The sequence below is a fragment of the Lutra lutra genome, chromosome 3 (assembly GCF_902655055.1).
Source record: "Lutra lutra chromosome 3, mLutLut1.2, whole genome shotgun sequence".
Taxonomy (NCBI): domain Eukaryota; kingdom Metazoa; phylum Chordata; class Mammalia; order Carnivora; family Mustelidae; genus Lutra; species Lutra lutra.
Window position 1 is genome coordinate 147,047,871 of NC_062280.1, and position 12,672 is coordinate 147,060,542.

Consider the following 12,672-nt stretch of genomic DNA (forward strand, 5'->3'; position numbering starts at 1 on the left):
TACGCTCATGTTCACCTCTGAGCTCTTCCTTAGCCCTCAGTTTATTCAAGACTAAATGACTTGAAAACGTCTGCCTCCCTCCAGTGAGTGCTAACACCTTTCCTACCACCTCCTTCTCTTTGACAGCTCATTTCTTGAGGATCACTTTGTCTTATTTTCTCCTTTTGCCCCAAAACAGAAACATAAACCCAAAAAATCCAAAAAGTCCAAGAAAATACAAATTCAAAAAAAAAACAACATTATTTTTACTGAATATCTTTTTCACATACTTCTTTCAACAATATCTTTGTAAACTCTGAACCAGGAATCAAGAAACTGGACTATTCTTTTTCTGTTATAGATCAATTTACACTGGTTATTCACTGAACTATTTTATATCTTATAACCAAATTAATCAAAATTCTGATAAGGAAGATCCTGGGACAAAAACCTTAAGACTATAAAATGCAAATCTTTTTTTTTTAAGACTTTATTTATTTATTTGAGAGAGAGAGAGAGTATGAGAGTGGTGAGAGTCAGAGACAGAAGCACACTCCCCACTGAGCAGGCAGCCCAATGTGGGACTCGATCCCAGAACTCCAGGATCATGACCTAAGCTGAAGGCAGTTGCTTAACCAACTGAGCCACCCAGGCGCCCCTATAAAATACAAACCTTGACCAACATAAGGTGCTTGGCACACAGTTAAGTTCTCAATAAAATCACCCTATTAGTGCATCGAATCTGATTGTTCTATTATTAGAATCCTACCAAATATTCAAAGTGGTCCATGGTCCCTTATAAGATGTTCAAAGCCTCACTGGCTTTTGAGTATGCTAGTTTCTCCCACTGATAAGACTGGATTAACAAAGTAGGAGGCATACTAATTACCAGGCATAATTATGAATCAATTTTAAAAAAGAATAACGTAATCCTTTCATATGCACACATCTTAGTCATGGAATCTAACTCTGAGTACTTGGGATGTGCCAGGCACTAGATCAAGCTTTTTTTTTTTTTTTTTTACAGTATTATGTTTACTCCTCACAAACCTCTGAACTGTTCTACTCATTTTCACAGTGCAGATGAGGAAACTGACTAGCAAGCCCACCCAAGCTTAGACTACTAGAGTGGCGGAGCTGACGTCCAGACCCACTATGAGACTTTATCGCATAAGCACTTACCCACTCTGCTATCAAGGGGCATCTTACTAGATCAACCATGTGACACAGAACATCATATACGGTTAAACGTGTCCTTACAACCACCCTGTAATGCAGGTACTTACTTGTATGAATTCCTTCTTTGCAGAGTCATGAAGGTAAAGTTCTGCCACTTCGGCTTCAGAAGCAATGAGCCACTGAAGAATAACCCTCAGCTGGGGGTCTACTGCACACGGCTCCATGTCGATATTCGTAATGAGCAGGATCTTTCTGTCTTGCCCCAAACCTAATATTCACATTTAAACAATATAGAGTGAAACTCATCAACTGAACTCTCAATACTCTGGTTTCCAAGGACAGAGAAATATTTTCCATTTCTTAAGATTCCAATCAAAGCTGGGGAAAAAAAATCTGTCTTTTCTTATCCCCACCTTAACTTCAACTGAAACATTTATTTGAAAGGGCACAATAACTCTACAACACAGGAATAACATTGATCATCTACCAAGAGCACAAATACAAAACTCTATTTTGAGGCACTGAATATCAAGTACTATAAATGCATAATTTGTGTCAAATACAGTCCACAGGTAAAGAAAGAGAAAACAAAACTGTAAGGCTATGATTACAATCCAAGTATAAATCTCTTATAAAAATCTCAAATAAATACATTAAATGGACTTGAAGAAAGCTTCTTTTTTTTTTTTTTTTTTTTTTTTTTTTAAAGATTTTATTTATTTATTTGACAGACAGAGATCACAAGTAGTCAGAGAGGCAGGCAGAGAGAGAGGAGGAAGCAGGCTCTCTGCAGAGCAGAGAGCCCGATGCGGGGCTCGATCCCAGGACCCTGGGATCATGACCTGAGCCGAAGGCAGAGGCTTTAACCCACTGAGCCACCCAGGTGCCCCTGAAGAAAGCTTCTTGAACTAAGAGAAGTAACAGACTCCACAAACACTGTAAAGGGCATATTACATCATAAGTATTGTTCTAAGCTCTTCCTATATACAAACTCCTAGAACCCTCACACCCATCCTGTGAAGCCAGAACTACCATCACCTCCATCTCACAGGTGAGGGACGTGAGGCAGAGAGAGATCCAGAGTCTTACTGTGGGGAAATGGCTGAGCCAGGTTATGAACACACGGTCTGCTCCACGTTCTTAATCACTTCATTCTTGAGGCAAGAGAGGGGTAAAAATGTCACATGCAGCTACCCACAACCCAAAAGCCAGACCAGGGAATTTTCTGGTATACCCCTTTATAAATAAGATACTGCTCTCGAGTTTCATTTTCTTTTTTTATGAACATTATGTTCTCAACATAAAGAAGGATGAATCCCTGTTGACTGTAAAACTAATGACGTGGACCGATATCATGTGTTTAACACTCCTGCTTAATAATGGCTGAGCAAAAGGCAGAGCTGAGACAAGGAAGAGCTCTGCCACACAAGAGGTGAGCAGCCGGCCTGCTGGCAGACATCACGCCAATTTGTACCAGTCATGGAAATTTGTTGGCCAATGTCCCTGGTTCTTTTTTTACGATTTGCAGGGCATTCTAGACCACTACTTATCATTTTTAGGATCTGTGTTGGTCCCTAATTTTTTCGCTTAAAAAACGGATCCTCGTCATTCTCTTCAGATAAATGTACTGCCTTCTCCCCCCTCGCCCCCCGACTGACTCTCAATCAAAAATGGGTCTGGTGCACTATGAAAACAAACATGGTCTCTGGGCCATTTTGTAAATCCTGCAGCAGTCCCAGGGTTGGAAGCCACGTCACCCAAGACTTCTCTGTATTACTGGGTTTCTCAGTTCGGGGGGCTCCTAGCTGCCTGGCCTAGGAGAGGTCACTCAACACCAGGGAAAAGGCAAGTGGCTGACCTCCTGCAACTGAAAATACAATGAAATGAGGTTTGTTGCCTTAGGATTTCCATATCTCTGAATCTTTCCATAAACCTCCTATCAATCTCTCCTACTTTACCAATTCCTAATTTAACAAATTTCAAAGCTGGCCAATTTTCTATATAACAAGAGATGACTATGATCTCGAAAGTGGGGGAAGTGACATGTATCTACATACAGTTCATCTGATTTCTATCTACTCACAAAAGAAATCCTAAAGAGTCTGCTAGTGCCAAAAATAAAATTTTAAAATCAATTTCATATTTATATAAACTTTTATTTTCTTTTCTCTTAATTGTCCCTCAGTAAAGTCAGTTAAGTAATGACTAGTTCATTGGAGAAAATACTCACCACATGCATTTACACCATGTACAGTCTTTGGAACAACTTTGCTCACAGGTATTATTTGGAAAAGGGACACAACTTTCCTAGACAAAGTCAACACTCTTTTAGTCAACAAAAAGAAAAGAAATATTACCTAGCTTATCTGTCACTCTAAGAATATTGCCCTACCCCTACTTCATATCTGATGACAAAAATCTACTTCTAAAAGTCTTATATGAAGAATGTTTACTTAAAAAAAAAAGAATGTCTACTTAGCAGAAATATTGGAACTAAAAAATTATCACCTTAAGTCTGAGGATTTTAACTCAGAAACCAGTACATGACTTCCCTAAATAAGAAAGGCATAATTGGCGATAAAACTCATCGGTCACTCAGGTGTTATAAAGTACATTTTGAGAAATTCATTTGGGCAATTTTCTGTTTGTCCACTTCAAAGAAATGATGGGGAAAAAAAAGCACTAGCTCAAAAACAACATCTCAAACAGTATGAATATTTTTAGATGCCACTCTATAGAAGACATTATTGGTATTTACATAATAAAAATAAGCTGTCTAAATACAATGAAAATTCAGCTTCAATAGGGAAAATTTCTACATTCATGCAGACCCTCTAATATTTGAATTAAGGATTACAAAGCATGGTCCAGAACACTCTGACCAAAGGCATCTAGTATTTATATATTTGGAATTATGTTCATCAAAAGAAGAATGAAATATTTTCTTCAAATATGTATATTTATGAGTTTAGGAACAGAAATGAGAGAGGGAAGAACCAATTTTTAATATCTTTTAATTTTTACTTACTAATTTATATAAGATCAACATTAAACACTAATTTGAGAAGTTATAAGTTTAGAAGAAAAAAACTAGGGCACACGCCATAATTATAATAAATTATATCTTATAATGTAAGGGTTTTATGTTTAGAAAAAGATAATTATAGAGAGATTATCATAAATTTCCCTCTCAAATCACTGAATGATTCAGTCTTTACACCAATGGGCACTTCATTAGTTTAGCAATCAAATGGTACAAATAGTTCAACAAAGGACCTGCCGCTGGATTTACTAGTTCAACAATTTCCTGATTTGCAATGTGAATACCCTGATTTGTAATAACCTGGAGCCTCATGAAAACGCACAAAGAGAAGACCCTTCTAGGAAACTGAACAAAAAAACATGCAAACACTTTGAAAAACAAACTGTCAATTACCTTCTCCATCATCCTCGTGATCTTCGTCTTTATCATCTGGCCCATCACTTTTCGAATAAAAGAGCAGAAGCAGTTAAAAAAAGAAAAGCTTTAATTAATAATGGTATTAAAACCAATTCTTAAAATGTGGAAAAGAATGAATGTTACAATATGATATATGGCATTCAAAAAGGGAAGAGATGACAATAAAAAAAAGGAAGCTTTGCTTCTCACACCATTTCACGTTAAAATCTGAATTGTAAATGATGCCTAGACAGGTCATCAATAACCAAGAAGTTCTACCTTACCGTGATAGAAAACGCCAAGTAATTTCATGATAAAATTTATTTTCAAATAATTTAAAGCTAAAATATTCTACTAGTTTGGTTTTGGATAACACAGCATGTGAATTATCATAGAATGCCATGAATAATTATTTATTAATTCCTCTACTGATGCCATGAACATATTTTTAATGCAGTAAAAATACATTTTTCCTACTCTCCTTATATGTGAAATAAAATTACATACAAAAACAACAACAAAAACCAGAAATCCTGTAGGAAGCAAGCTCTTTTTAATGAGATAATAATTGGTAGGATGAAAAATAGCAAGCAGAGCAATACATGCATAGATGGAACATATTTTGCAATTAGAGGTCAGTCTTATCTCAGCATAATTGAAGTTTTTGATTAGATGTAAATTATCGAGCAGAATCATGTCCAAACATAGGAGAAAAGCAGATTGATACATATTGGCACTGTAACCCACGTTCTTTTAAGAATAGGACATCATGCATTAGTGTGAAAGACTCATCAGTTTGTAAGTTTCTGGACTGGACCAACCTGTCTGATGTTGGAAAGGATAAATTGTCCTCATACAAATCTCCTTCTAAACCAAGACTGCTCCAGCTACTGCTGTTACCATTACTGCCAGAAGAAGAAAAGAACAGAGCTGAACCAGAAAACGAATAGTAAAGAAGTCCTCGGTTTATCCTTGGAACAGCTTCTGTTGGTGATAAGTGGGAGGCTGGAAAGCTGCCCGGCGGAGTGGGGCATCCGCTGAGGGAGAGAGACCGTCACTGCTACTGGCTGCTTCGGACATTTGGGAGTTTTCTTACTTGTCCTCCATAAATCAGGAAAACTATTCTCAATTTATATTTATTTTACATACGAACACAACAGAATGACTTTTAGGACAGCAAATGAATGCGTGAAGTAAGAAGTTTCAATGATTAACATCTATGGCAAATCTTGGGATATCATTTGTAAAAAGGCAATATTCTTCAGTTTGGGTAAAATTTTTAAAAAGACCACAGGTTAACATTCTCTCAGCTCTTTAGACAACGCAAACACTGACGGGTTTGGGGGTGGGAATGAAATGACAGGCAGCAAAACATAGTCCCAAATAGACCTTTTCTAACTACTTGGAGAAAAGATGTTTTATGATTTCAAAATACTTTTACTATGTCAATTACTTTCATTTCATACATTATGTATAATTCAGTAGGTGGCAAATAACATACATTTTCTTCAGAATATTGAGTAACCAAGGCTTAACATACCTGTCTGGTGGGCCAGTCACTAATGCCACACAGATACCTTCTTAAAGTACTGAATCAAAAGAAGAAAGCAACTAGATTCTAAAACTGCGGCAAAGCAGGAACAAACAAAAAGCGACTGTGTTCAGAAACAAAACTAAACTTAAATTTTCAGACTAAAACCTAAACATGCAATTTAAAATTCTAGTCATTTAAATAATTAGTAAGCACATTAGTTTGCAGTGTTAAGCAGCTTATATTTCCCCCACATTAGGCAATTATAGAATTATTATAAAATTAGGCAATTATAAAAATTAATATGTACATAAACCAAAATTCTGGTTCTAAAAACTGAATTAACGCAAAATCATCTTCTGTGCATCAGTAAATGTTGACAGGGTTACAAAAAAAGGATGATTATTTAAAAGTTCTAAAGAGTTTCCAAGCAATTTCAAAAATTTACATATCCATGTTTCCTCTGGCACTAGCAAGCTGTCACAAACTACACTGTGTTAGAAAAGTTAAAACTGAGCAGTGACTTTTCAACCTACATTCCAACAAATATAGCTCTATTACAAAACCATGAAAACAGCCAGAGTTTTGCCTATGTAGCCTGTTGTCAGACAGATCAAAGATGGGAAAACATGGAAATACGAATGGACAGACAGCTGTGAGCCAAACAGAAAGGAAAAACTGAGGATCTCAAACATTGCATTTATCTCTATTAACAGAACCTCTATTAATAAAACAGATTTTCTAAACAGACAAAAATACTACAAAATTAAAATTGTTACCCATACGCTGACAACAATAATGATTCCTTTTAATTAATTATCAAAATCTATCAAGTTTAGGTGAACATGCAAAGAAATAACACCTAAAAATCGTGAAGACAAAAGATTCAAACTCCCTCCATTTAACCTCATTCCCCCCTCTTCCTTTTGTCCCTCAAAATGGGTCAGATTTCAAGTCAGTTATTTATAAAACACCACTAACTAGGGTGCCCATATAATTCCTCATTTAGCCAGGACACTTTCGGAAATGAAAGAAGTCACCATTAATTATACCAGAGCAGCGGAAGTAAATCCGGACTATTCTAGGCAAACTGGGAAGTACAATCATCCTCCATTAACCAGACATAAAATAACTTAATATCTTCACTTACCAGTGTTCCTATTTCATTTTTTTTTCCTATTTCATTCTTGAACACTGCCTTGCTTCCATCATTTTCTTTTAAATCTTTTCCTATTTCCTATCTATTCCTATCTGTGTATTTTCCATCTCTTTGTATTTCCTAGGTCTTAGAGCAGGTATACCTCAAGCCAGTGGGGGTCAAGGGCTAGGACTCTTTTTTTTTTTTTTAAGATTTTATTTATTTATTTGACAGAGAGAGAGAGAGAGAGAGATCACAAGTAAGCAGAGAGGCAGGCAGAGGGGGGGGGGAAGCAAGCTCCCTGCTGAGCAGAGAGCCTGATGTGGGGCTCTCACAGGACCCTCCGACCATGACCTGAGCCAAAGGCAGAGGCTTAACCCACTGAGCCACCCAGGGACCCCAAGGGCTAAGACTCTTTATCATGGTTTTCAGTCACATGAAGACTACTATTGATTTTGACATATCTCGTAAATATTATCTCAAAAATTCTGTAAGCCCGATCTCATCTCTTACCTAATCTACTACATAACTTCTAAAAAATTCACAGACCGCTTGAAATGCTTAAGACACACATTCACAGACCAAGTCTCTTTCAGATCAAATAACTATACACTCCTCATAAACACCTGTGAAACTCTGAAATTATTATTTCTTTTTTAACTGTTGCCCTCTACTAAACTTCCCACTTGGGAGTAAAAGCACATGAAGTGTCCAAACCACTGAAGTCTTGTATCTGATCTCTGTACCAGGAAATTGCAGTTCCTACCCCAGATGTCATCAAAAGACAAAACATGTGCAGCCATGTATCTTACATGTGGTCGCTGAACCACCTGCATTAAAATCATCTGAGATTCTTGGGACCTCCAATGACCTACTGAATCTTAATCTCTCTTAATCTCTCGAGAAACTGTATGTTCAACAAGCTACCACCAACCCTGGATAAGCCCTACACTTTTTCTTTGTGCATGAACCTCAATAACCACATAGCATAATCATTCTTATTATTTACTATGTTCAATTAGAACTACAGGTGTTTTTCTGACAAAATGCTGTGAAACCAAGTTATTCCCCAACCTGAATTCAGTTATTTTTCTGAACCAAATCCATTTAGCCATGTTAAACATAATTCTTTTAGTCTCCACCTGATTTGGTCTTTTTGAAACTTAGTTCTGTTAATGAGATGATCTTTTCATCTTTGTTTTAAGTCATTCACAATAAAGAGCACAGCAGCCCCTTCTTATCTGCAGAGGATGCATTCCAAGGCCCACAGTGGATGCCTGGAAACCATGGACAGTACCGAAACCTACATATACTACTTTTCTCTTTACATACATACCTATGATGAAGTTTAATTTATAAATTAGGCACTAGTAAGAGGTTAACAATAAAAACTAATAATAAAAGAGCAATTATAACATTATAATACAAGTTATGTGAATGTGGTCAGTCTCTCTCAAAGTATCTTCTTGTATGTACTTACCATCCTTGTGATGATGTGAGATGATAAAATGCCTACATGATGAGATGAAGTGAGGGGAATGACACAGGCCCAGTGACATAGTGCTGGGCAACAAGTGCCCTTCTGACAACACGTCAGAAGGAGGGTCATCTGCTTCTGGACCTCGACTGACCATGGGTAACTGAAACCACAGAAAGCAAAACCGCAGATAGGGCGGGCAGGGTAGGGTGATTACTTCTTCTCTGTTACTAATAAAATGCTAAAGAGGACAGAACCAAGGACAGAGCCAACCAATCAAACAACATTTTCCACAGAGCTGTTCAACTGGCTACAGACCCCTTAATGCCACCCACCACGAACCCTAGTTCACCCATTTTAATACCAGGATTTCCTAAACAGCAATGTCAACCCTTACTGAAATTCTAGAAGCCTGTGTTTCTCCAAGACAAGAGAAGAATTTAAGTGTTAACATTCTATTCCAGGTAGATTTATGGAAAGGGCCAAAAGATGTTTGTGATATCACCCCTACTTCCCACTACCAGTTTTAAAGATGGTCTTTGGACCCAGATTTTAAGATGTATTGATGGTTTACATATAGCATTTTAAGAAACTATGACAAAATAGATGTTTTATAAAACATTACTACTACTAGTTAATCTAAACATCAGACAAAATGCTCTGAGATGATGTGCTCTAACAGGTGAAAACCCATTTTCTTCCCTTCATTCCTTCCTCCCACAGTTTTCTCACATACTCCTCTTGGTAAGTCAATTCCAAGGGTTCTGTTCTACTGAAGCCTCACAGGGTCCTTTCCAGAGGCTGAAACTACGAAGCCTTTCCTCTCCCTAGACTCAACCCTGGATGGCATTTAGTATTTCCAGTATCAATTAATGTGGATAAAAATTTATGGTGTTTTATAGTTTAGTCAGGAATGCCTTTAGAGAGTTAAGAATATGAGACAAATGTATCAGAATAAAATATGTGGAGGCTGGTATTATAAACAAAATAAACTAAGACAAGTTATATATGAGGTAAGTGCCTTCTGCTGTACCAAACCATATTTTTATAAGGAATTTATATATTTTCAGTCATTCAAATATAAATGCTCCAAGTCATTTCGTTCCTGAATAGCAGGGTAAGTGAGGAATCCTTCCCAAAAAAGATATTACTTTCACTAATAACAAAAAAATTACAGAATCATTTAGATACCTTTTATAGATCACTGTCTTTTTTTTCAGCCTCTAAAGAAAAAAGGTACCCTCTTTAAAAAGTGAGAAATACAAAAGTCCAGGAAAATCCTAAGGGTATAAAATCAAATGTATGCAATATTTTTCATATCAACTACTGGCACACCTGAAGAAGCTTAGCTTGGCTAATTATTGTACCTAATAAATGTGAAAAACCATTAGAACCACATTATGGAGAATAAAATACATTGCACAAATAATGAAAGATTTTCAAATTCATGATTTTTAAACACCCAGTCTAAATTTACTTCTGAGGTCTGAGGACCTGAACTATGCAATCACATGCACAATTTTAGTTACCTTTCACTTAGGTGATGAAAACTGCTACTTTCATCCTGATGCTCATCTTCGAAACTTAAATTGGACCAGCTGCCAGTGCTGTCTTCAATACTGAGATTCATCTGCTGGCTGCCAAAAGACTCCGTTGACTGAAACTCTTCTATTTCTTTTGGACTGAAAAAAAGGAAAAAAAAGAAGGAAGGGAGGGAGGGCAAAAAGGAAAAAAAAAATCAATCCAAAGTCATCAGATTCTGAATTCTAAGACTATCACTTTGATGATAAAGATTATAAAAACAAGAATTGACATTCACAGCCACACCAGTGGCCCATCCAACCCTTCGTGTCTGCTAATAATGAGACTTTGAAGGAAAGCATACTACTTTCCAAGTCAACTGAGCTGTATCTATTATAGATCCATCCCAAGTGCTCTATTATCTAAATTCTCTTTAAAGCAATTCATAGTTTCAACTGGGACCACTACAGAAGAGCACAAATTCCTGTTTATCACCTACTTTGTAAGACAGTACTTTAATCTGTACTGAGAGGAAGCTCCTTCTGGCTTTAAGAACAAAATCAGTAGTTCAAAGAATTCTAGTACTGTCAATCAGGCCTAGAGTCAAACTAGCCAAAATCTCTTTAAGATTTTGAGCATAGGATCATAACCCTTCTTATTTTTTTCTCAATGAAAAAGAGACATTTATATTTTTATTCCATCTTCACAAGAAAGGCCAGTCACTATTCAATTACTGTAACTGTCCCTCTATATTTAATTTTCGACATTGCAGTTTAAAATGATACTTTCAAAGACGAAGAGTAAAAATGTTAGCCTTGTGATCAAAATCTTCTAGCGGCTCACACCAATCAGAGTGAGGGTCCAAATCCTTATAATTTGCTGATATGATACCTTCTCCTCGTCTCCATCATGTCCCACCTATTACTCTCCCCAGCCTACTCACTGCAGCCACGCCTGCCACTGTGCGCCTTCCCCAACACACATGATCCTATCCCTTTGCCTGGAACTCTCCACCCCAATTCCCATGTGACTTATTCTCTCTTCATCTTTGGCTCTTTGCTCAAACGTTATTTTATCAGTGTTGCTTCCCCCTCTACCTATTCAAAACTGCAAACCATCCCCACCTGCTCCCCCCTGCCCCCACTATCCCCCCCCACACCTCCCTACTTGCTTCAATTTTCCTCCAAAGCACTTAGCGCTGTGTGGCGGCACACGCGGCTATTTTACTTATCTTATTCTACCATAACATAAGCTCCAGAAAACAGATATTTTTGACTATTTTACTTATTTCTGTATCCCCAGTGCCCAGAATAAGTCCTGAACTGCCCCACCCCTCTCTGGGGCTATCCTCATTTTATATTTAAGATACAGCAATCAGAATTATCCTGGACAGGCACATTATAGTTTTGAGCTGTAACAGAGCTCAACTTTGTTCTTTTAAAAATTTTTATCACTTTCTGGAATGTGCTGAAATCTAATGGTTTTTTGGCTGAAATGACCCACTAGATGAGGTCCAGAGAAGAGTTTTAATGACTGCTGGGTTATTCTGGCTCAGAAAGAATAGCTCAGAATACAGTTCAGACGTTTGCTCTGCTAAAAATAAACTACCATATAATTCCCCGTTTGACACTCACATACCACCCACATACCACCCTTCTGTACATTACAGCTTTGTAAAATATTTATGGTTATTTTCATGAATCAAACATTTATAAGAAAGGGGACACCAGGAGTGCCTGGGTGGCTCAGTGGGTTAAGCCGCTGCCTTCGGCTCAGGTCGTGATCTCAGGTTTCCTGGGATCGAGCCCCGCATCGGGCTCTCTGCTCAGCAGGGAGCCTGCTTCCCTCTCTCTCTCTCTGCCTGCCTCTCTGCCTACTTGTGATCTATCTCTGTCAAATAAATAAATAAAATCTTAAAAAAAAAAAAAAAAGAAAGAAAGGGGACACCAAATGATACCCTTAAAAATAATCCATCTGAACAAATCCCTCTAAAGTTTGAAAGGCAAACCATTTAAACTTCAGAAATAGAAAATGGGAAACAGGACCCTGAGCGAACCAGAGCCAGCTCTTCATAATCAGCATTTACGGAACCCTACACCATTGTTAAGAAGAGAAAAGGGAAAAGAACTACAAAGTAATATTCTACTGGCCTTGGTAGAAAGTTGGACCAGAACAGCACTAGCTTGTAGGAATACTCCAGAGGCCTACTTACTCACCCAGGGATTAAGAAGGAAAAGTGAAAATATGGAGCAATCAATAGCACCTGCATGAGCCAGGCCCTGGGAGGGATATCTTAGAGAGTCTAATCCAGGGCAGAGTCTTTTTTCCTCCCAGGGCCTTAGGGGAGGCACAGGGAGAAAAAGTTAAAATAGCCTGAGGCCAGTTCTGCTTGAGGAAGGTTGCTTCAG

General features: G+C 37.6%; 1 protein-coding gene across 7 annotated transcripts in view; it reads right to left on the minus strand.

The window, feature by feature from the left end:
* Window positions 1-12,672, minus strand: part of AKAP11 (A-kinase anchoring protein 11) — a 50,341-nt gene that overhangs the window by 5,479 nt on the left and 32,190 nt on the right. For 5 of the 7 annotated variants that reach the window (XM_047720015.1, XM_047720020.1, XM_047720019.1 and 2 more), the window contains exons 8-11: window positions 10,273-10,425; window positions 5,419-5,502; window positions 4,595-4,641; window positions 1,266-1,426 (exon numbers count right to left, since the gene is read on the minus strand). In XM_047720015.1, the coding sequence (XP_047575971.1) occupies window positions 1,266-1,426; window positions 4,595-4,641; window positions 5,419-5,502; window positions 10,273-10,425 (445 nt within the window). Of the gene's footprint in view, window positions 1-1,265; window positions 1,427-4,594; window positions 4,642-5,418; window positions 5,503-7,597; window positions 8,907-10,272; window positions 10,426-12,672 lie in introns of those variants that run through there. The other 2 variants (XM_047720017.1, XM_047720022.1) reach the window with 2 other exon arrangements.